General features: G+C 43.0%; 1 protein-coding gene across 5 annotated transcripts in view; it reads left to right on the top strand.

The window, feature by feature from the left end:
* Nucleotides 1-22,348, top strand: part of MTUS1 (microtubule associated scaffold protein 1) — a 185,750-nt gene that overhangs the window by 79,091 nt on the left and 84,311 nt on the right. For all 5 annotated transcript variants that reach the window (XM_032287991.1, XM_032287992.1, XM_032287990.1 and 2 more), the window contains exon 3: nt 7,815-8,010. In XM_032287991.1, the coding sequence (XP_032143882.1) occupies nt 7,815-8,010 (196 nt within the window). The remainder of the gene's footprint in view (nt 1-7,814; nt 8,011-22,348) is intronic.

The following is a 22,348-nucleotide window of genomic DNA, read 5'->3' as shown; positions in this document are numbered from 1 at the left end:
CACTATCATAGTTTTTTTTTTTTTTTAATGAAATTTGTCTTGAATTTAAATTGGTTGGGTAATTTTGAAACTAAAAGTTTTCCTGATTTGTTTATTTAGTCTTAGAGTTATATTTCCCATGTGCAGCATGAAAGCCTGTTTTTCAGGCTCACGATGTGGTATTGAAGAAGGGTGATAGAATCATCAGGTTGAAATTGATCCCATTACATCTTGGAGAAGAAGTACTTTTCACCTTAGGAATCTGGCAGTTAGGGTTCTTAATTAGAGATGAAATACTTCGTAAGTTTTGAAAGATTGTCCCGTATCCTCAGCGCTGTCACTTTTGCTTATCAGCTGGTTATAAAGGACTTACTCTTTTTTCATGATCATGTCTGAAGCAGAGTGCTTTCTAATTTGGCTAGTTCACCTCTTTCACATTTCATGTCTCTGAGCAGGAGGACAGGACAATGGGCAGATGCTCATAGGCCACTGGCTTTGCACTTACTGTAGAGAGCTGAATGAATTCACTGCATGTTTTCCTAAAACATCAATACCTGTTGGTGTCTTGAGCGGCACTCAAAGGCTCTAACTGCCCTGGATTGATGAAGAGACCATCCTGGAGGGATGTTAATGTTCTTTTTCTTTGAGATGGAGTCTTGCTCTGTCACCCAGGCTGGAGTGCAGTGGTACAAACTTGGCTCACTGCAACCTTCGCCTCCCGGGTTAAAGCAGTTCTCCCACCTCAGCCTCTCATGTAGCTGGGACTACAGGTGCACACGCCTGGCCAATTTTTTGTATTTTTAGTAGAGATGGGGTTTCACCATGTTGGCCATGCTGGTCTCAAACTTTTGACCTCAAGTGATCCGCCCACATCTGCCTCCCAAAGTGCTGAGATTACAGGCATGAGCCTACTGCACCCGGCCGGATGTTAATTTTCACTGTTGACTTCGTCCTACCTTAAGCCTTGAGTTTACTGAATCCTCAGGCTGCCTGCAACCTCACAGCTCTTTAGTGGTCAGGGTTCATCTGAATCTTTAGAAAAGTTCTTACTTGGAAGAAGGAACTTGATTTTAATTTGGACTAGGCATAGCTCCTCGAGACAGAGGTTATTTATTCATGATAGTGTGTGAGATAAATGGAATGGAGACTTACCTAAAAGGAAAGGAATTGCTATTTATCCACTGCTTGCCCTGGCCCAGGTACTTTGCTCAGGTATTCTAGGTATATTATGCCATTTAATGGGCCCTGTAATGCTCAGGTGCTTTACATACATTGTTCTTTACTCTTCCCAGTAACAATAGGGCAATTGTTGTCTACATTTTAATACTTCAGAGAGGTCACTTCAAACTCAGGCAGCCGCTTAAGTAGTACAATTGGGCTTCAAACTCAGGGCCCTCACTTGAATCCTGGCGTTTTCTGCTCCATACACCGTAGGGTTTCAAAATGTTTGGAATGTTGACTCTGAAAGGCAAAAGTAAGTGATGTGCTGAAGATTTACTTTTGTAAACAGATGAGAAGTTTGCATTACCTTTTAAAGAAGGTTTTCTCTGGGAGATTAACTTTTGGGTTCTTTTTTAAAGAAGATTTTTCTCTGGGAGATGAATTTAGCCAGCTTTAATTTAACCTAGCCAGAGACAGAAGATCTTTGTTAGTTTGTGTACAGTCACCTTGCTTTTCTTGGCCAATTCTGTGTTGTTCTCCAGTGCCAAAACATGACCTCCAGCTGTGCTGATGGGTTATTGGCCTACTAAGTTACTGCTGAATTCACCTAATGTGTGAACTCAACTGTAATCAGTGTCGGGCTTTATGTATCTCTACAGGAAATTAACACTTGTGATTTTTTTTTTTAACAAAGGAAAAGGGTAATGGTGGGGAACATGCTACTTTACAAAACGGATTTTGGAGTAGTTTCAAATTGTAGCTCCATCATTCACTGTGCAAAGTGACCTCAGGGAGGTACTAAGTCTCTATTGGGCTCAGTTGTTCTTTGTATCAAAAAGAAGAGTCAAACTCTGTAATATATTTGAAGAGATTTATTCTCAGCCAAATACGGGTGACCAGTGGTTCATGATACAGCCCTCAGGAAGTCTTGAGAACATGTACTTAAGGTGGTTAGTCTACAGCTTGGTTTTATACATTTCAGGGAGACATAAGGCATCAGTCAGTACATGTGAGTTATACATTGGTTCTGTCTAGAAAGGCGAGACAGCTGTAGGTGGGGGCAGCTTCCAGGTCACAGGCAGATGTAAAGATTTTCTTTTGTTCTTTTTTTTTCTGTGTTGCACAGGCTGTGGTGCAGTGGTGTGATCTCTGATCTCACTGCAGCCACTGCCTCCTGGGTGCAAGCAATTCTCCTGCCTCAGCCTTTTGAATAGCTGGGATTACAGGCATGCACCACCACACCCAGCTTTTTTTTTTTTTTTCCTATTTTTAGTAGACACAGGGTTTCATCATGTTGGCCAGGGTGGTCTTGAACTCCTGGCCTCATGTGATCTACTCACCTTGGCCTCCCAAAGTGCTGGGATTATAGGCTTCAGCCACTGCAACCCAGCCTAAAGATTTTCTGATTGGCAGTTGGTTGAAAGAGTTGTTATCTAAAGACCTGGAATCAATAAAAAGGAATGTCTGGGTTAAGATAAGGGGTTGTGGAAACCAAGGTTTTATCATGCAGATGAAACCTTCAGGTAGCAGGCGTGAGGGGAAATTGATAGTAAATGTTTCTTATCAGACTTAAAAGAGTCTGTTCTATTAGTCTTAAGGTCTGCTTGATGTTAATGCTGGTCAGCTGTGCCTGAATTCCAACAGGGAGGAGATTATAATCATGTCTGACTCCACCTTCCTTTCTTGGCCTGAATAGTTTTTCAGGTTAACCTTGGAATGTCCTTGGTCGAGAGAAGGGGTCCATTCAGATGGTTGGAGGGGGTTAGAATTTTAGTTTTGGTTTACATTAATGTAAAGGGAGAATGCAAAATGTAGTTTGGTGTTGTAATGTGCACTGTGAGTAAGGCTCGTGCTCCCATTTCATTTCTTCTATGTAGAATAGGAACATTTATTGGATACCTAGTGTGTATTATATATATGGAAATGATTATTAGGATACAGGGGAAAAAAGAGATTTTGTACAAATGTAGCGCCTAGAGCAGTGGGTAATACTGATGCAGGAGTTTTTCTCTACCCCTTTGTTGAACTTGGAATGGGGGCACCCCATTTATTCAGCCCACCATGCTCAACCTCTTGCTGGTGGGAGTGTGTGGGCAAGCAAGTGCGGGATCCCGCCAGCCACCTTGGATGTTGGCAGGAGCAGGCTCTGTGTGGGCCCCACAGCAGTGCCCAGGTGGGGGTGCCTTTACCCCAGAAGCCGAAGAGTGCATGTCACAGTGCTGTCTTAGCTCCTCCATCCACCGACAGCGGTGTCTCATCAGCTCAGTGGGCCCTTTGCCTCATTGTGTGGGGCAGCTGCCCTCAGCCCAGGAGGGCAAAGGGCCAGTGTGACAACCTTTTTTGGGTACCCACTCTCAGTGGGTCCCAAGCTTTTGTCCAGTGTCCAAAAAGAATTGGGTCACATGGACACTTGAAGGATGGTGGAGGTGGATAATTTTATTTAGTGTTGGAAGTGGCTCTCGGCAGAGAGGCTAGGTGGAGAGGGGATGGGACAGGCAGATGATCTTCCCTGAAGTCCAGCCATCTCTAGCCAGCTCTTTCCCGAAGTTAAGACATCTCTCCTCCGAAGTCCAGCTGTCCCTCTGTCATCCAAGTACTAACCAGGCCTGACCCTGCTTAGCTTCCAAGATGAGATGAGATCAGCTGTGTTCATGTTCCGGGTGATATGGCAGTAGATCCAGCCATCCTCTCAGTTCTCCAGTTGATACGGTTTGGCTGTGTACCCAACCAAATCTCATCTTGAACTCCCACATGTTGTGGGAATGACCTAGTGGGAGGGAATTGAATCATGGAGGGCAGATTTTATGCTGTTCTCATAATAGTTAGTCTCACGAGATATGATGGTTATGATAAGGGGGAGTTTTCCTCACAATCTCTCTTTGCCTGCTGCCATCCATGTAAGACGTGACTTGCTCCTCCTTGCCTTCCGCCATGATTGTGAGGCTTCCCCAGCCATGTGGAACTGTTAAGTCCAGTTAAACCTCTTATTTTTGTAAATTGCCTACTCTTGGGTATGTCTTTATCAGCAGTGTGAAAATAGTCTAATACACCAGTCAAACCTCTTCTCTGCCCACTGAGTCTGGGGCCTTTATAGGCATGAGATGCTGGGGCAGGACAGGCCATAGGTAGTTTTGGAAAAGGCAACAATCAATTGGTAAAAAGACACTATTCAGAAAGAACTATTCAGGAGAGAGCAGGCAAACAGGGATAGAAGTTCTCACTTTGGGCTGTGGGTTTCAGCGTGTTTGGCTTGAAGGTGGAGTTTTGTTGGGGACCTGCCCTTGTCTGCTTAGGATTTCTCTGCATTCTGCCTCTATCAGTATGAGAAAGTAAACCAGCAAGGGTATGTTGATTGCTAAGTTGGGAGTGTGAGTAGACTGCTGTGCTGCAGGAGAAGGAATGAGGTGTGATGATGGGCAGAGCTGTCAAGGAAGGCTTACAGGGGAGAGCACATGTTGTCACTAGCTGGAACTTGAAGGGCAAATATTCTGGGTAGAGGAATACTATGTACAAAGATGATGAAATAGAGAAGATTTTCTCATTTAGGGGACTCTAGGTGGTAGGTGTGATGGGAACTGGGAGTGTAGAACCCTGAGCAGTAGGAAATGAGGTGAAGAGGATGGCAGGGGCTTCCACATGCAAAAGGATTACTGGGCCTTGTGAAGAAGAGATGTTATCGGGAAGACGGATAGAAGGTGTCTAACCCTATTTGAGTTTGAGAAAGATTGCCTTAGCAGGCAAATGAAAAATGGCTTGAAAGCTGGTGAGACCAGAAAGATCCTGAGGACATGGTTTCAGTAATCTTGGTGAGAAATGACAGCAGATGGAAAAGCGGGGTGTAAGAGGTAAGAAAGAAAACACTCAAAAATAGCTTTCATTGTTGAAGTTGGGTGCCTGGGTATGTTGTGGTAAACACAGGAAGAGAGAAGTTTTGAGATAGATGGGAAAGTAAGTTTAATTTTAGAAAATGCTTCATGTTCTTCCGTAAAATGGGATACAATAAACCTACCAACTTCACAGGATTATATGAGGATTGAGTCGATACATAAACTTAGAATTTAGAATAATAATCTGTTAAGGGCTTTATGTATATTCTTATAAGGACTATATGTTAGTAATATGCTTTGGCTGTATTCCCACACAAATCTCATCTTGAATTGTAGCTCCCATAACTCCCACATATTGTGGGAGGGGCCTGATGGGAGCTAATAGAATCATGGGGGCAGCTTCTCCCATATTGCTTTCATGATAGTGCATAAGTCTCGTGATATCTCATGGTTTTATGAGGGGAAACCCCTTTTACTTGACTTTCATCCTCTCTTGTCTGTTGCCATGTAAGGTGTACCTTTCACCTTCCACCATGATTGTGAAGCCTCCCCAGCCACGTGGAACTGTGAGTTCATTAAATGACTTTTTTTTTTTTTTTAAATAAATTACCCAGTCTCAGGTGTGTCTTTATCAGCAATGTGAAAATGAACTATACATAGAGGTACTTGAAGGTTGCTGAGAGGGGAGGTGTAGAAAGAAGTGAGGTATATGGAAAACTCAGGAGAGAGTATTGGTTAGGCATGTGGATTTGGATGCACCAGCGTACAAGTGGCAATAGAAACAGCCAAGATCATGTGGGAGGAGCACGTGGGGGGTAAAGAGAACAGGACCAAGGCTAGGTCTTCCTGAATACTACCTATATTAGTCTGTTCTCACATTGCTATATAAAGAGCTACCTGAGACTGGGTAATTTGTAAAGAAAAGAGGTTTAATTGACTCACAGTTTCTCAGGCTGTACAGGAAGCATGGCTGCAGAGGCTTCCGGAAACTTACAGTCCAGGCCCAAAGGCAAAGGGGGAAGCAGACCCGTCTTGCATTATTGGAGAAGGAGGAAGAGAGCAATGGTGGAGGCTTTACTCACTTCTAAACAACCAGATCTTCTAAGAACTCTATCCTGAGAACAGCAATGGGGAGTCTACTTCATGATGCAATCACCTCCTCCCAGGCCCCTCCTCCAACACTGGGGATTATAATTCGATATGAGATTTGGGTGGGACACAGATGCAAATTATATCATTAGCTTCCAAAGGTACAGAAGAATAGGACCCAGAAAAGGAATGACCAGAAAGGTGGAAGGAAAACCAGGAAAGAGTTTTGTCAGGAAACCAGAGGATGCAGTTGTTAGATTGGATGCCATAGAGAGACGCCCCCCCGCCTCCCCCCACTCCCAGGGAAAGGATTGAAAACTGTAGCTTGAATTTAACTTGTGGCACTGGTGATCTTGAGAACACTCTCACTAATGGGTACAAAGGCAGAATATGGTGATTTAAAGAGTAAACTGTGAAGCATTTTAATTGCTTCATAGTAAAAATGAAAATTGAATATAGTCAGTTCTCTGTATTTATGGGTTTCACATCTGTGGATTGAGCCAAACTTGGGTTAAAAATATTCAGAGGAAAACATCGGTGATATTTCCAAAAGCAAAACTTGAACTTACTACATGCTGAATACTATGTTGAATCCACTTGAAACAAGTATGTAGATGTCGTAAGTAATGTGGAGATGATTTACAGTATATGGGAGGGTATGCGTAGGTTATATGCAAACCCTACATCTTTTCATATGAGACGCGAGTGTCCATGGATTTTGATATCTGCCAGGGTCCTAGAATCAATCATTTTTGATACAAAAGGACAACTGGACATGTCCACTTAGAAATTGTTTCTTTCACATAGCTAATTCCACGTATGGAAAAGGTATTATCTCGATTAAAATTTTGTTAATGAAAAAGCCAAACTCTAAAATATTTGTAGAGACTTATTCTGAGCCAAATATGAGGACCATGGCCTATGACAGCGCTTCAAGAGGTCCTGAGAACATGTGCCCACGTGGTTGGGTTACAGCTTGATTTTTTTACGTTTTAGGGATACAAAAGCCATCAGTCAGTACATTTAAGATATACATTGGTTTGGTCTGGAAAGATGAGACGTCTTGAAGCAGGGACTTACACATTGTAGATGGATTCAAAGATTTACTGATTGGCAGTTGGTTGAAAGAATTAAGTTATTATTTAAAGACCTGGAATCAATACAAAGAAGTGTGTTGGTTAAGATGAGGGGCTGTGGAGACCAAGGTTCTTATTATGTAGATGAAATCTCATAGGTGGCCACCTTTAGAAGCAGCAGATGGCAAATATTCCCTATTTAGACTTTTAAAAGGTGCTAGACTCTCAGCTCATTGCTTTGGGACCAGAAAAAGATCTGGGACGGGAAGAAGATTCTCTATGGAATGTGAAGTTTGTCCCCACAAGAGACAGCTTTGCAAGGCCATTTCAAAGTATGTTCAAGAAAAATATTTTGGGGTAAAAATACTTGAGGTTCCTTCAGGGCTTGCTATCTGTCATGTGATGCTATGCTAGAGTCAGATTGGAATTTGCTGTCTTTTTGCTGTAAAGAGTCTGTATCCGACTTAACGTCTCAGTTTTAATGTTAATGCTGGTCAGTTGTGCGTGAATTCTAAAGGAAGGAGAGTATAATGAGGCGTGTCTGACCCTCCTTCCCACTGTGGCCTGAACGAGTTTTTTAGGTTTCTTTGGAATTCCCTTAGCCTAGAGGGAGGGGTCCATTCCATCAATTGGGGCGCTTAGAATTTTATTTTTGGTTTACAGTCTTAACTTATTTTCACAGGGCTCTGCTTCAAAACCGACAACCACCTCAGGTAGGAATATATCCAAGCCTGACTCCTGCAGTGTGAGAAAAATAGCTGCTCCAAAAGGCAAAGTGGGGCCCCCGGTATCCTGTTTGAGGCGGAACAGCGACAGTAGAAATCTCAGTGCTGATCGAGCCTTATCTCCTCAGAGGATCAGGCGTGTGTCCAGTTCTGGTAAGAATAAATAGTTCAATAGTTAGGAATTATTTGAATGTAAAATTTGACAGTCATGATTACAGGACTAACGCATTCTGTCATTTAGCCTTCTGTGGACCAGCATCCTGAGCAGAGAAGGTAGGAAGGCCTTATCTCTGAGCAAGGCAAAGGCTAGTTGAGGAGAGAGATACAGGTGCATAAACCATCTTACAAGCTATTCAGAAGGATGTGTACATAAATAGACAACCGAGTGACTGTTGTAAATACGAATCATTTTGTTAATTTTTTTCAAATGGTTAAGTGCTTAACAATACTGAAGTGTTGAACAGTAGGTCCACAGTGTGCCCTCAATACATGTGAAGAGCTTAATTTTTAAAAAATGTTACTTAGAGATGTATTATAAATTTAGGAGGGATATGAGCGTCACTAAAAAGTTGAATTTTTCTAATATGAACTTTTATTTATGTTGGCTGGTATCTTAGAAGTTGTGGTTTTTAAGGTCCTGCTAGGCCAGTGAAATTTGAGAGCCTCAAGAGTAGCTATTAAGTATCATACTAAATTTGGCAGATGTACAGATTTCTTTGTGTTACAAAGAAATGGAATTGGAAAAGTCAGCCCTGTGTCACAGAGTAGGATGAAAAGCCTGCTCACCATTCCAGTTGACTGAGAAAATTTGCAGAGAACACACCTTATTTCTGCAGGTACAAGTTAAAGTCATGTCAAATCAATTTAGCGGTAAGTTCCCATACAACAATAGTGAGTTATGTGTCCACACATGAGAATGTTTTATGGAAACTAACAAAAGCAAGCAAATCCCAGAACATCTCTTTACCTGTCTACAATTTAGTATTTTTAGGTTTTATTTTTCAACCCTATCATGAAGCCTCAAGTGTGAGGAGCCTATACTGCACAGAAATGTTTTAAGGGCTGTTTGTTTAGATTCCAGCCCAGTGTCAAGGTTAAGGTCACATGACCACAGAGGTATGCGTGGAAGAGGAGGGATTGGCAGCACATTTCCATCTCCGTCCCCAGAGGAATGAGGTGGAAAGAGGAATTCATTAGCTTGGAGTGTTCATCATTTGGGAGGAAAAACAGAAGCCAAAAGACATTGGGAGAAACACTGGTGGATATTGCCACACCTGGGGAGTCAAGGCATGAGTGAGATTAAAGCTCTGGTCCTGGCTGGGCATGGTGGTTTATGCCTGAAATCCCAGTGCTCTGGGAGGCCGAGGTGGGAGCACCACTTGAGGCCAGGAGTTCAAGACCAGCCTGGGCAATATAGGAAGAACCTGTCTCTATGGAAAAAAAAAAAAAAAAAAAAAAAAAAAATTAGCTGGGCATGATGGTATGCACCTGTAGTCCCAGGTATTCAGGAGGCTGAGGCAGGAGGATCACTTGAGCCCAGAAGATCAAGGCTGCAGTGAGCTATGATCATGCCACTGTACTCCAGCCTGGGCAGCAGGGCAAAACCCTGTCCTTTGGTATAGAAGAAAAAGCTCTGTTCCTTACTATCATTGCCCAGTAAGGATCATGGTGTTTGCCAGGGAGTGAATAGCTCCCTTCATCTTCTGTGAGGAGCACCCGTAGCTTGGTGGCATTGAGTGTGGCCCCTGGTCCCCGGCCTGTAGTTGGAGCCCTGTGTTTTGGTTCCACTCTGGCCCCAATATGCTGCCTGAGCAAGTCTTTTACTGTCCCTGGGCGTCAGCCCTCACATCTGGAAAGTGTTAAGTGTCTGAGGCTCTAAGACCCTGTCAGCTTTTACAGCCCTCATCTTTCTAGGCACAGTTGGGAGCTCACCGAATTTTCTGAGTAACTGCTGCTACTCATATGATCCTCTGAATTTCGTGGTGCTTAAATCCCAGAAAACCTAAGCACACATACTTTAAAGAAATTAGGCCAATACCCAGGATACATGAAAAAAGAATTGTTTTATATAGGCGCTCAGTCCCACCCGGCGGAAAAGCAGTTGTTAAGTCCTTGTACTCTCCATCATGTCGTGTCTTAGAGACAAGTGGATCCGTGTTGTCTCAGTGAAAAGACAGGGCATGCTTTTGAGCTTTTACCTTCCTCTGTCTGTGAGCTTGATAACTGAGTTGCACATCCAGATTTTTCAGCCTGAAGTAAAAACTAAATTGCATTTCACTGGGTGGTTTTCTGTATATGAATGGAAAAAAGTTAATATAACCAGAAACATTCTGGATTTGAATTTGAGTTTTATATTTGACTGGTTAGAAGACTTTTATGGAATGCGTCAATACGTGGAAGCCCCAGCCTGCAATGTGAGACAGGGCCGGTGAGCAGGTGATGGAGGTTAGACGGGGTCGTAAGGGTGGGATCCTAATCCAGTAAGGGTTGTGCACTTAGACAAAGAGGAAGAGACGGCCGGGCATGGTGGCTCACACCTGTAATCCCAGCACTTTGGGAGGCCGAGGCGGGTGGATCAGGAGGTTAGGAGTTGGAGACCAGCCTGACCAACATGGTGAAACTCCGTCTCTACTAAAAATGCAAAAAAATTAGCCGGGCATGGTGGCATGTGCCTGTATCCCAGATATTCAGGACGTTGAGGCAGGGGAATTGCTTGAACCAGGGAGGTGGAGGTTGCAGTGAGCCAAAGTAGCACCACTGCACTCCAGCTTGGGAGACAGAACGAGACACCAGCTCAAAAAAAAAAAAGGAAGAAATACTGGAACTGTCCTCACCATGTGAGGCACAATGAGAAGGTGCCTCAGGAATCTGGATGCCAGGAGGAGGGTCCTCGCTGGGAAGCAGATCAGCTCACACCTCTATCTTGGACATCTCAGCCTGCAGAACTATGAGAAAACAAATTTCTGTTTGAGCCCCCCCGCCCCCACCACATCTGGTATTATTACCATTATGGCAGCCCGAGCAGACTGAGAAGATGAACTTGATTCTACCTTGTTATGTTTTACAAAAAAATTAATAGCAACTAATTTGTTGTGATGCTCTCAATAAATTGAGAGACATTTCTTGTGGGGGACAAGAAACTTAATCACCTCAGAGTTAAAAGTGGAGCAGAAAAATCAAGGAGCAGAAAAATCAAGGAGCAGAAAAATCAAGTAGCAGAAAAATCAAGGAGCAGAAACAGTGTGCTTTTAGATAGTGCAAGTCTGTTGCCATTGATTGTACAATGAAGTGTTTGTGTATTAGAAAATTGAAACCAAATGGATTCCACCATATTCACTCACAGTCACTCTGCTGAAAGGTAAGCAGCAGGAATGTTCCGGCCAATTTGGGGTTTTCAGTAAATCCTTTCAGAACACTTAAGTAGAAAACCAGACCCAGTGTTGAAACAGCCATTTTCTTGAAGCTTTAAAATGAATGTGAGAAGGAATGGTAATTCAACCCAATGGAGCTCTCCTTTTTTTTGAGATAGAGTCTCTGTTGATCAGTCACCTGGGTTGGAGTGCAGTGGTGTGATCTTGGCTCACTGGAAAGCTCCGCCTCCCGGGTTCAAGTGATTCTCCTGCCTCAGCCTCCTGAGTAGCTGGGATTACTGGCACTGACCACCACGCCCGGCTAATTTTTGTACTTTTAGTAGGGATGGGATTTCACCATGTTGGCCAGACTGGTCTCGACCTTCTAACCTCAGGTGATCTACCCACCTTGGCCTTTCAAAGAGCTGTTCCATTTTACTAGTTAAAATGTGGAGATTTATGAGACTAGATGATAAGCAATTATAACAAACCAAATCTAAACTACCTTTGCTTCTTGGAAATGCACTGAAATAAGATGAGATAGTGACAAAAATTATTTCTCATAGCAATTATTATAATGTGAATAACAGCTCATGCTGTTAAATATACGTAAGTTCCAGGCTCAGTTTTAGTAATTTCATCTGTAAATTCATTTAAACCTCACAATAACTTTGTGAGGCTTATGCCTATTCTGTAGACAAGGACTCCACCACAGAAAAGTTAAATAATTTGTCCAGTGTTACGCAGCTTAGAAAGTGGTAGAGGTGAGATTCAGACCAGCCTGTCATGCTCTTAACTGTCACATTACTAATCCAAATACTACTAGTATGACCATGAGTTTTATTTTAAATAATAAAGCTTAATTTTTTTGTTTGTTTGTTTTCTGTTTGTTTTTTGAGACAGTCTGATTCTGTCGTCCAGGCCAGAGTGCAGTGGCCCCACCATGGGTCACTGCAGCCTCGAATTCCTGGGCTCAAGTGGTTCTCCTGTCTCAGCCTCCCATGTAGCTGTGACCACAGGTATGCGTCAGCATGCCCAGCTAATTCATATATATATATATATTTTTTTTTTTTGTGGAGATGAGGGTCTCACTTTATTGTTTAGGCTGGTCTCGAATTCCTGGGCTTAAGTGTTCCTCTCACCTGGGCCTCCCAAAGTACAGAACATACAGGCATGAATCACCACACTGGGCTAATGTTTAGTTTTTTAAAAATTAAAATTTTTGTTTCCCAGCTGAATGGTTTAGAAACTGTGGCACTTCTCTTTTGAGGCCTTCATTTAAAGCTTGATGTCAGTTTACTCTGATGTAAATGATTTTATGTGGCTACTGAAAATTATTGCTGCTTCAGGAAAAATAGCTAATGCATGCCAGCCTTAATACCTAGGTGATGGGTTGTTAGATGAAGCAAACCAGCATGGCCCATGTTTACCTATGTAACAAACCTGCACGGCCTGCATGTGTACCCTGGAACTTAAAACAATAAAAAAAAATACAAATAATAATGCTTCTGAATAACTGCTCAGTAAACCCTTCATGATCAATTCAGACATCTTCAGAGAGATCCACCATCACTCTCTTTTGGAGGCAATACCCGCTCTTACCAGGTTTTAGATGATAAATATGTGTTCTTTTCTACAAGCATGCAGTTGCCCTTTCAGTGGCCAGCCTGAACCAGGCAGGATTACAGAAGCAGCACAGAATGCCCTCCCTGCCGTGGGACTCCTGTAAGCTAAGTGAGGAGGAAGAGTGCGGGTTTATGCAGCAAACACAAAGCTGCACAAAGGATGGTGATGGGTGGGGAAGAGGCCCCATGAGAAGAATCTCCAGGGACAAGTCGGTGAAGAAAGGCCTCCTGAAAGAGATGGTTTTTAATTTTCTGCTAGAGAAAAAGGAACCACATTTCAAAAGGGTGGCTCTTTGTTTCAATTCAGTTTATTGTGGGTTAATAAAGGAAATTCCTTTCAAGACAGTAGTCCATCCGAGCTTGCAGTGACTTGCCTGTCATCCCAGGCTTCTCTTCTTTCTTGCTAAGTGATTTCCTTCGTTGTTTGTATAAACTGATTTTTTTTCATTCATTTCATATTAAAAGGAATTGAAAATCTTCAAATTACTTTTATATCCTTTTAAATTTTTCTAGGTGAGAGTTTGAGAGAGATAGTAAGCAAAATTATGAGAGATTTTTTTGCACACTTGCATAAAGTAATTACTAAAAACCAGGAGTTACTACCCAGTAAGTGGTTGTGAAAGCTAACATCAGGCCAGACATAGTCGGAAGAGTGAGGTGGGGGGATTACTTGAGCCTGCAAGATTGACACCAGCCTGGGCAACATAGTGAGACCCTGTCTTTATAAAAAATTAAATAACAGTTAGCTTGGCAAGTGGCACACACCTGTGGTCCTAGCTACTTAGGAGGCTGAGGTGGGAGGATTGCTGAACCCAGGAGGTTGGGGGTTCAGTGAGCTGTAATTGCACCTCTGCACTGCAGGCTGGGTGACAGAGCAAGAGCCTGTCCCTAAAATGTGAATAAAATCTAAGATTAATGTGTCACTGATAGGTGTTTCTATAGTTGTATGTAATTAAAACACTTTCTTTAGAATGTGTCTCAGGATTTCTTTTAATAAAAATAGTAATAGTCGCTAACAGGTTTTGAGCATGTATGTATACCAAGCACAGTGCTAAGCCCTTTTTTAAATGTATAATCCCATTTAATTCTTAGAGCTCCTAGTGGGGATACTGTGATTATCCCATTCTACAGATGAGGAGTTTGAGGGTCTGAAAGCTTAAGTAACTTGTCCAGAGTTACACAGTGGGGTAATTGGTGGGGATGGGAAATGGGCCTGGTGGTCTGACCCCATAGCCTGTGCACTTAACCCCCTTCCTTTACATGCGTGCAGGAATCTTGACACACTCGTGTCTTCCTTCATGGGCATGAGTGAATTCTTCATTAAACCACATGTGTGTGTGAGGGAGAATGTGGGTAAGGCTGGCTCGTGCTAAGAACTATTCTGAGTACTGGAATGAAGTGCACAGAAGAGACCAGTTCCTTCCTTTAGGGACCTCAAATTCCAATAAGGCAATTAAGAAAATAAATAAAACTTTTGTATTCATGACGTTGAATACAAAAATAAAGGAAGAGCCGAGAATGGTGGCTGTTGCCTGTAATCCCAGCAATTTGAGAGGCTGAGGCAGGCGGATCACTTGAGGTCAGGAGTTTGAGACCAGCCTAGCCAACATGGTGAAAATTTCTACTAAAAATACCAAAATTAGCTGGGTGTGGTGGCAAGCACCTGTAGTCTGTCGCAGCTGCTCGGGAGGGTGAGGCAGGAGAATCTCTTGAACGTGGGAGGTGGAGGTTGCAGCAAGCCACAATTGCATCTGGGCGACAGAGTGAGACCCTGTCTCAAAAAAAAACAGAACAAGCAAAAAAAAAAAAAAAAAAAAGGGCAAAATAAAGCAGTGAAGGAAATTAGATTTTTAAGCAGGTGGTCAAGGCCTCACTGAGAGGGTGACATTTGGGCAAACACCTGAAAGCATGGGAGGAGGGAGGCATTTGGATGTCAGGCGGGAGGACTTTCCAGGCAGACCAGCCGTGCAGAGACGCCGAGGTGAGGCAGAGTGTGGGGTGTGTGAGAAGCAGTGAACCGCCCACTGTGCATAGTAGGGGCTGGAGGACGTAGACAGGTGGAGGACAGACCAGGCATGGCCATGTGGGTGCTTGTGAGACAAATGTCCTTTTTTCATCCTCAGGAACATCATTGCTTGTAAATGCTTGATCTTTTCCAGGCATTTCACACAATTCTCATTTGGCAGTAATTATGGAGAAGATTGCTTTATGGAATGACTCATGGGTAGGCTTAATATGACACAGTGCAGTCTCGCCCATTCATTCAAGAAGTGCTTAGAGTACCTGCTCTGTGTTGAGCGTGTACTAGATTCTGAGACTACAAACAGGATTAAGCAAGTATGCCCTCTTAAGGAGCTTACTGGTTGGAGGGTGAGGGGATAAGGGATGTTTTAAGCAAATCATTACTATGAAAAAACTCTTTGCTCTCCAGATTCCAGCTCAGCTGTCCTGGCCCCTCTACTGCTTTGCATTTACAGTGCTGTATGCTCATTATTTCCTTACATGTCCATCTCCTTCTAGACCGTGAGATCCATAAGGATGGAGTCCAGCTCTTAGGGATTTTCATGTTTTCCAGTGCCTAGCACAGTGCACTGGTTGCACAACAGGTGTTTTAAAATGTTGCTTGGTTTGATTTGAATGGAGACCTGTGCACAGCACTGTGTATCCACAGTGAAGGAACAACACTAAATCCATGTGAGGGAGAACTGGAGCAGAGGCGGTGACATTTGAACTGTTTGGAATGTGCCTGCAGGAGCTTGCCAGCAGAGGAGGCTGCTGGCATTCCCGAGGGTGCAGATGTGGCGTTGTCAAAGGATACGGTATGCTTGGGGAAGATCAAGGCTGGGGTCAGCATGCCTTGAGCAAACGTCCCCGGGGCCAATGAGAGATGAGCCTCTGCATCAAGGGAGGTTGAGGCTAATTAGTTCTAATACTCTAGACACAAACTTGCAAGAGCACTGCACACTTTTGGGAACAGACAGTAGAGTGCATGTTTCAGGTAATAGGGAGAAAGAGTGTCTGGTCACCTTTGTTGCTGGTGAATAGTCCCAGTGTCTCCCCAGATGCCGCCTTCAGAGGCTGGGTGGGTGGTGGGCCATGAAGTGAAATGTGGAATAGCAAGAAGTTTTCAGGAAGAGAATAGTGAGTTTGGTTTGGGGCTTATGAAATTTAAGGAGGCTACAGACTGGGAAGCACCTCCAAGGAGTATGTGCATGTTTGAGGTTTAAGAGTAAAAATATGTAGAGACTGAGGAAACTATCAGAAAAGAGCTGACATAAAGATAGAAGGGCCAGGCTTGGTGGCTCCTGCCTGTGGTATCAGCTACTTGGGAGGCTGAGACAGGAGGATCTCTTGAGGCCAAGTTTGAGTCTACGTGAGCTATGATTGCACCACTGTGCTCCTGCCTGTGCAGGACACTCTGAAAAGATGAGAAGTTTTGAGGCCTCAATGATCTCACCATCTCATTGCTCAGAGAAGCTCTGTTCATAAACCTTGACTCCTAATGAGCCAGGAGGCTCATTGTGCACCTTTTCTGTTCTTATCAGGCATTATTAGCATGAGCGTCAGATGGTAAATAAATTGCTGGTAAACATGTGAAGACCCTTGTTAATCTCCTTTGTATGGTAGCCTGGAAAAGGATGCGACACCTTTAAGTCTTTGGTTTATTACCCTCTGAATTTAAATGTTCCCTTAGTTATGGGACACATGTTCCAGGCCTGTGACTAAGGCACGTATTTTTGCTTAATCCACACCTGAAGCCACAGACATCTTGTGAACATACTTGCAGAGGCAGGTACCGACAGCATCACCGGCAACGCTGTGCTTCTGTGCAGTTTGAGTCATCGTGAGAACCTCGCTTTGTGGGACATTCTTGCTTCTTTGTCAAATTACTGCTCTCTTAAGACTTGCTGTGTTTTTGTTATGACTCACCTGTGTTGTTGTGCCTTTATCTAGGGAGCTTACCCTTGAGTTGAAGCAAATGAGGATAGTCGTACAGAGTCCTAGTGTAATACTGCCTTGATGAACTCAAGAAGGTGGAATACTAGAATCACGTTTGTGACATATAAATGTGAGTGTTACTAAAATACACTGTGTTGTGGAAGATACTTAATAGATAGAGTGTGTATGCTCTGTAGGTCATATGCCAGACTGAGGGATGGTGGGATAAGACATGGTTTCTGCCCTCTTGGTATTAACTGCCAAACAGAAGAGGTGACAGGTTCTTCCCTCGTCACATTTGTTCTTATAATCTAAAATTTAATAAAAGGAACTGTAGGATTTTGGCAGAGGGTGAAATTTCAAATACCAAAGTTTGCTTAAATTTTTTCTTTCGTAATATAGGAGATTATGTAATGTAATAGAGTTACACTCTTAAATAGATAGGGGCCAGGCTTGGTTTAATGTTATGCTTTGTGCTGTTTAACTTTTGCCCCCTGAGATCCAAGGAATAAGGAGGATGCACAGGGATTGAGATGTTTTTCAGGACTTGACTGATGTTTTAGAAAGTAGTATGAGAAGAGGAGTAATGACTCAGAGTGTGGAATGTAGAGATTGAGGTCAGAGTCAGTACAGATGCATGAAAGTACAGAGGAGGGCCAGCGGTGATTAGGACACAACAGATTGGCTTTCTGGCAGTCAATCAAGAAGAGGCTGAGCCAGAGCCCCTGTCTGTCAATGCCAAGAAAGGCGTGTGGGGCTCTGTTTTATTCTTTCCCTATTGTGTCTTGAATTGAACCAGGTAAATTGGATAGTTTTATCAAGTTTCCACTGCTCTATTTCCAGTAGGCTATTTTAAAGATACAGCATTTTTAGATAAAAGTGAGAAGGAAAATAAACACCCATCATTTTACCACCACCAAATAGCTTTTGGTAGATAATAAAAATTTATGACTATTTGGTACCTTTTCTTTTTGCATATTCTCATGCACATATGTTTATGTGTCTAATGGAGACAGTGTCTGCTGTTTTACTTTTTTGAGACGGAGTCTTGCTCTGTTGCTCAGGCTGGAGTGCAATGGCACGATCTTGGCTCACTGTAACCTCTACCTCTACCTCCCGGCCTCAAGGGATTCTCCTGCCTCAGTCTGCTGAGTAGCTGTGATTACAGGGGCCCGCCACCATGCCTGGCTAATTTTTGTATTTTTAGTAGAGACAGGGTTTCACTTTGTTGGCCAGGCTGGTCTCAAACTCTTAACCTCAGGTGATCCACCTGCCTCAGCCCTCCAAAGTGCTGAGATTACAGGTGTGAGCCATCATGCCCAGCATGGATCACGTATAGTTTTGAAAGTCATGATTAGGACTTTGATTTTTAACTGGAGTGACTTAAATGTTAGTGGGATTACTCTGATAGTTGTGTTGGGAGTAGATGGGATGCCCGTGAGGTAGGAACAGGAAGATCAGTTAGAAGGGGTCGGTGTGATGACAGCAGGAAGTAATGGTTTCTGGGACCTGGGTTGTGGCAGTGGGTCCTGGTCAGATTCTAGTATGTGCTTGACAGTGAAACCAGAGAGGTTTGCTTAGATTGGATCTGGGGTGAGAGCAAAGGGAGGGATCACTGATGACCCATGAGCAGTGGAAGGTGCAGCCCTTACCCGAGATGGTGGAATGGTTGGCGGAAACAGATGTTTGGAAGGGGATATCTGAAACTCATTACATTGAAATGATTGGTAAGAGGCCGTGTGGAGTGGAAAGCTGGATATGCAAGTCTCAAGTGCATGGGAGAAATCTGATCTTTGGATATCAATTTAGGATTCAGCACCATAGAGTGGATATTTAAAGCCACCAGACTGGGTGAGATCCCCAAGGTGGTATAAGTTTAGAGAGCACAGGTCAAGGATAGCTCTGGGGTGCTCCCTAGAGTCTCCAAAGTCAAGAAGGAACAGCCAGGAACATAGGGGCATCCCAGAATCCAGTAAGGAAAGCCTTTCAAGGAGAAAGGAGGAACCAGCTGCGTCAAACACTGCTGGCAGGAGAATGGGGCAGTTAAGAACACAGTTTATAGCAGGTGACAGAAAACCTGACCGGTGGACAAAAACCTGACCAATGATGTAAACCACAGGCTGTGTGTTTATTCATTGGGAGTTCTAGACTCAGACCATTCCAGGTTTGATTTGGAAATGTCCTCTTTCTGCCTCTCTGCTCATTTTGCCTCAGCGTGTGGCTTTGTCATTGGCTTTTCAGTTAAAATATGGCTGCAAAGAATTCCGTGTGCATGCCACCACCTCTTGGGACTGTGTTCAAAGGCTGGAAGCAGAGGACGGCATCGCAGGGCAGGGTCCTCCTGCTGTCTCCGTGTATCAGAGGGACACACGGTCAGCGGCTCCCTCCTCATAGTCTTGTCCTTATGTCTGATTGGTGCAGACCAGATTTCACAGTTGCCCCTACTGGCATGAAAGGTTGGGAAGCAAGTATTTGACTTTTTAAACTTTTCTGGGGGGTTAAGCAGTGGATAGAGGTGAGGAATGACAGTTGGCTCACCAGGAAAGGTGTTAGACACAGTGAGGTTAAATTTAAAAAGAAAAGTTATCAACTCTTTCAACTCTTTTTATTCTTTCTGTCGTCGAGAGCTTTTGCTCGCCTGTATTTGGGGGCATGAGATTTTATGTTGATCTGCTGCTGTTCATTTCCTTTGTTGTTTTACAGCATGTCTTTTTATTTTGCATATGGTGATTTCTTAATTTTTTTCATTTTTATGTTGTCAAATGTTGTTTTCGTTAACTTTCCCTATGTTTTTATGCATAAGATGGTCCCTACTCAAAGAGAAAACTCACCTATATTTAATTATTGTTTTTGTGATTTTATCTTAAGCCATTTGCTTTTTTTTTTTTTTTTTTTTTTTTTTTTTTTTGAGACATAGTCTCACTCTGTCTCCCCGGCTGGAGTGCAGTGGCGTGATCTCAGCTCATTGCAACCTCTGCCTCCTGGGTTCAAGTGATTCCCCTGCCTCAGCCTCCCGAGTAGCTGGGACGACAGGCACGTGCCATCGTGCATGGCTAATTTTTTGTATGTTTAGTAGAGACGGGGTTTCACCGTGTCAGTTAGGATGGTCTCCATCTCCTGACTTCATGATCCCCCCTGCCTCGGGCTCCCAAAGTGCTGGAATTATAGGTGTGATAATTTGCCATTTTAACAATTTTTTTTTTTTTTTTTGGAGATGGAGTGTCACTCTGTCAACCAGGCTGTTTTTTGAGATGGAGTGTCACTCTGTCAACCAGGCTGGAGTGTAATATCACAGTCTCAGCTCACTGCAACCTCCACCTCCCGGGTTCAAACGATTCTCCTGCCTCAGCCTCCTGAGTACCTGGGAATATAGGCACACGCCACCACACCGGCTAATTTTTGTATGATTAGGAGAGATGGGGTTTCACCATGTTGGCCAGGCTGGTCTTGAAATCCTGACCTCGTGATCCACCTGCCTCAGCATCCCAAAGTACTAGGAGTACCAGCGTGAGCCACCATGTGTGGTCTTAACAATTTTTTAAACATGTACAGTTCTGTGGCATTAAGTACAGTCACAGTTTTGTGCAACCAACGTCAGTATCCATCTCCAGAACTTTGTTTTTCCCCACGTGAAATCCTGTATCCGTTTTACTAACCCCTAGTTCTCCATTTCTTTCAGCCCCTGGCACTCATCATTCTGCCTTCTGTCTATATGCATTACCTTGTTTAGTCATTCATCTGCCTGTGAACATTTGGTTTGCTTCCACATTTTGGCTGTTGTGAGTAATGCTGCTGTGAAGATGGGTGTACAGATACCTGCTCGAGTCTTTCACTTTTTTTTTTTTTTTTTTTTTTTTTTTGGTGAGGCTAAGTCCTGCTGTGTTGCCTTGGCCAGAGTACAGTGGTACGATCTCAGCTCACTGTGAACTCCACCTTCTAGGCTCAAGTGATTCTTCTGCCACAGCCTCCCAAGTACCTGGGATGACAGGTGCCTGCCACCATGCCTTTGTAATTTTTTTTGTACTTCTAGTAGAGACAGGATTTCACCATGTTCGCCAGGCTGGTCTCAAACTCCTGGCCTCAGGTGATCTGCCCACCTTGGCCTCCCAAAGTGCTGGGATTACAGGTGTGAGCCACCGTGACTGACTTGCTTTCACTTCTTTTAAATCTATACCTAAACAGAGTTGTTGGATTAAATGGTAACTTTAGGTTTAATTTTTTGAGGAAACACCGTACCATTTCCATAGTGGCTGCGTTCCCACTAACAGTGCACAAGTATTCCAGTTTCTCTGTGTCCTTGCCAACACTTGTTAATTTTTGGTTTTTGCTTTTTGTTTTTATGATTTTGTACCTATTAGGTACAAAATGGTATCTCACAGCGCTTGCGATTTGCATTTCCCTAGCGACTAGTGATGTTGAGCAACTTTCTTTGTGCCTGAGGGCTATTTGTTTTCTTCTTTGGATAAGTGTCTATTCAAGTCTTTTGTCCACTTTTATATTGGGTTGTTTGGTCTTTTTGTTTTTAAATTGTAGTCTTAATGTTTTTCTGTTCTAAATTTTTTTTTTCTGTTCTTAATTATTGTAGATTACTTTAGTGTGTTTAAAAAATTCAGTTCCCCCATTTAAAGGCAATCACGTGTAGGTTCAGATTTGAATAATGTTCAGTTAAAATATCAATTCATGGAATAATTCACATGTGTACACTTGTTCAAATCTTTTACTTTTCTCATTTTTATGACTTTTACAACAGAATAGCACTTTCTGATCCATTTATTCATAGAAACAGTGCTTAGGCATGTATCTATCTGTGCGGCTCCTTTTGTTACTAAAGTAAGGGATTTCCTTTTCTGTTTTTTCCTGGCACATAGGAAATACACGGACTTTATATAATACTTATTTGGTAAGCAGCCTATCAGGTTTATTTAATATTTATACAATAATACTGTACCACTTAAGCTAAATCCTTAAACATGTATATTTAGTGTTAGTGAGAGAATTTGGTCCCTCAGGCTTAATTGGAAGTGAACCTGCAGCCACAGTTTTGAGTATGTAGAATTTATTTCTGTCTTATCATTAACTTATCACTTCTAGGTTTCCCCTGGTTTTATAATTCCTAGTTTTATAATTCCTACTTACTGTAGATAATTACCCTAAAGGTAACTTTATGTAGTCGAGTTGTATCTAAAGAGCTCGAGTTATAATTACAGTTAGAAGCATATTCTCTGAATTAACTGGGAAAAGTACACATGTTCTCATGCCTTTGTGTTTTAACTATGTCTGTTAATTTGGCATTTTCTCTTTCTCACTCTAGTAGTTAGTGGCCTTGCTACTTGTGTGCCTTACTGATACATTTCATACCGACCTCAGTAACCTTTTCATTTTCTAGTTAAAATTCTCACTTCTCTAGCCCTGGCAGGTGCTGGTACACTGGCTTCCCATCTTTTTCCCTGACTTCAGTCTTCAGTCAGTTCTGCACATTGCTGCCACACAATCAAGTTCTGATGTAAATGCTAAGAAAGCCTCAGTCTCCCCACCCCCACGTGTCTTCCCACCGTATCCATCCTTAACAGTTAGGGT

Source organism: Sapajus apella, unplaced genomic scaffold (assembly GCF_009761245.1).
Source record: "Sapajus apella isolate SASKATOON/1434 unplaced genomic scaffold, GSC_monkey_1.0 scaffold21, whole genome shotgun sequence".
Classification (NCBI taxonomy): domain Eukaryota; kingdom Metazoa; phylum Chordata; class Mammalia; order Primates; family Cebidae; genus Sapajus; species Sapajus apella.
This window is presented reverse-complemented; position numbering and strand designations above follow the sequence as displayed.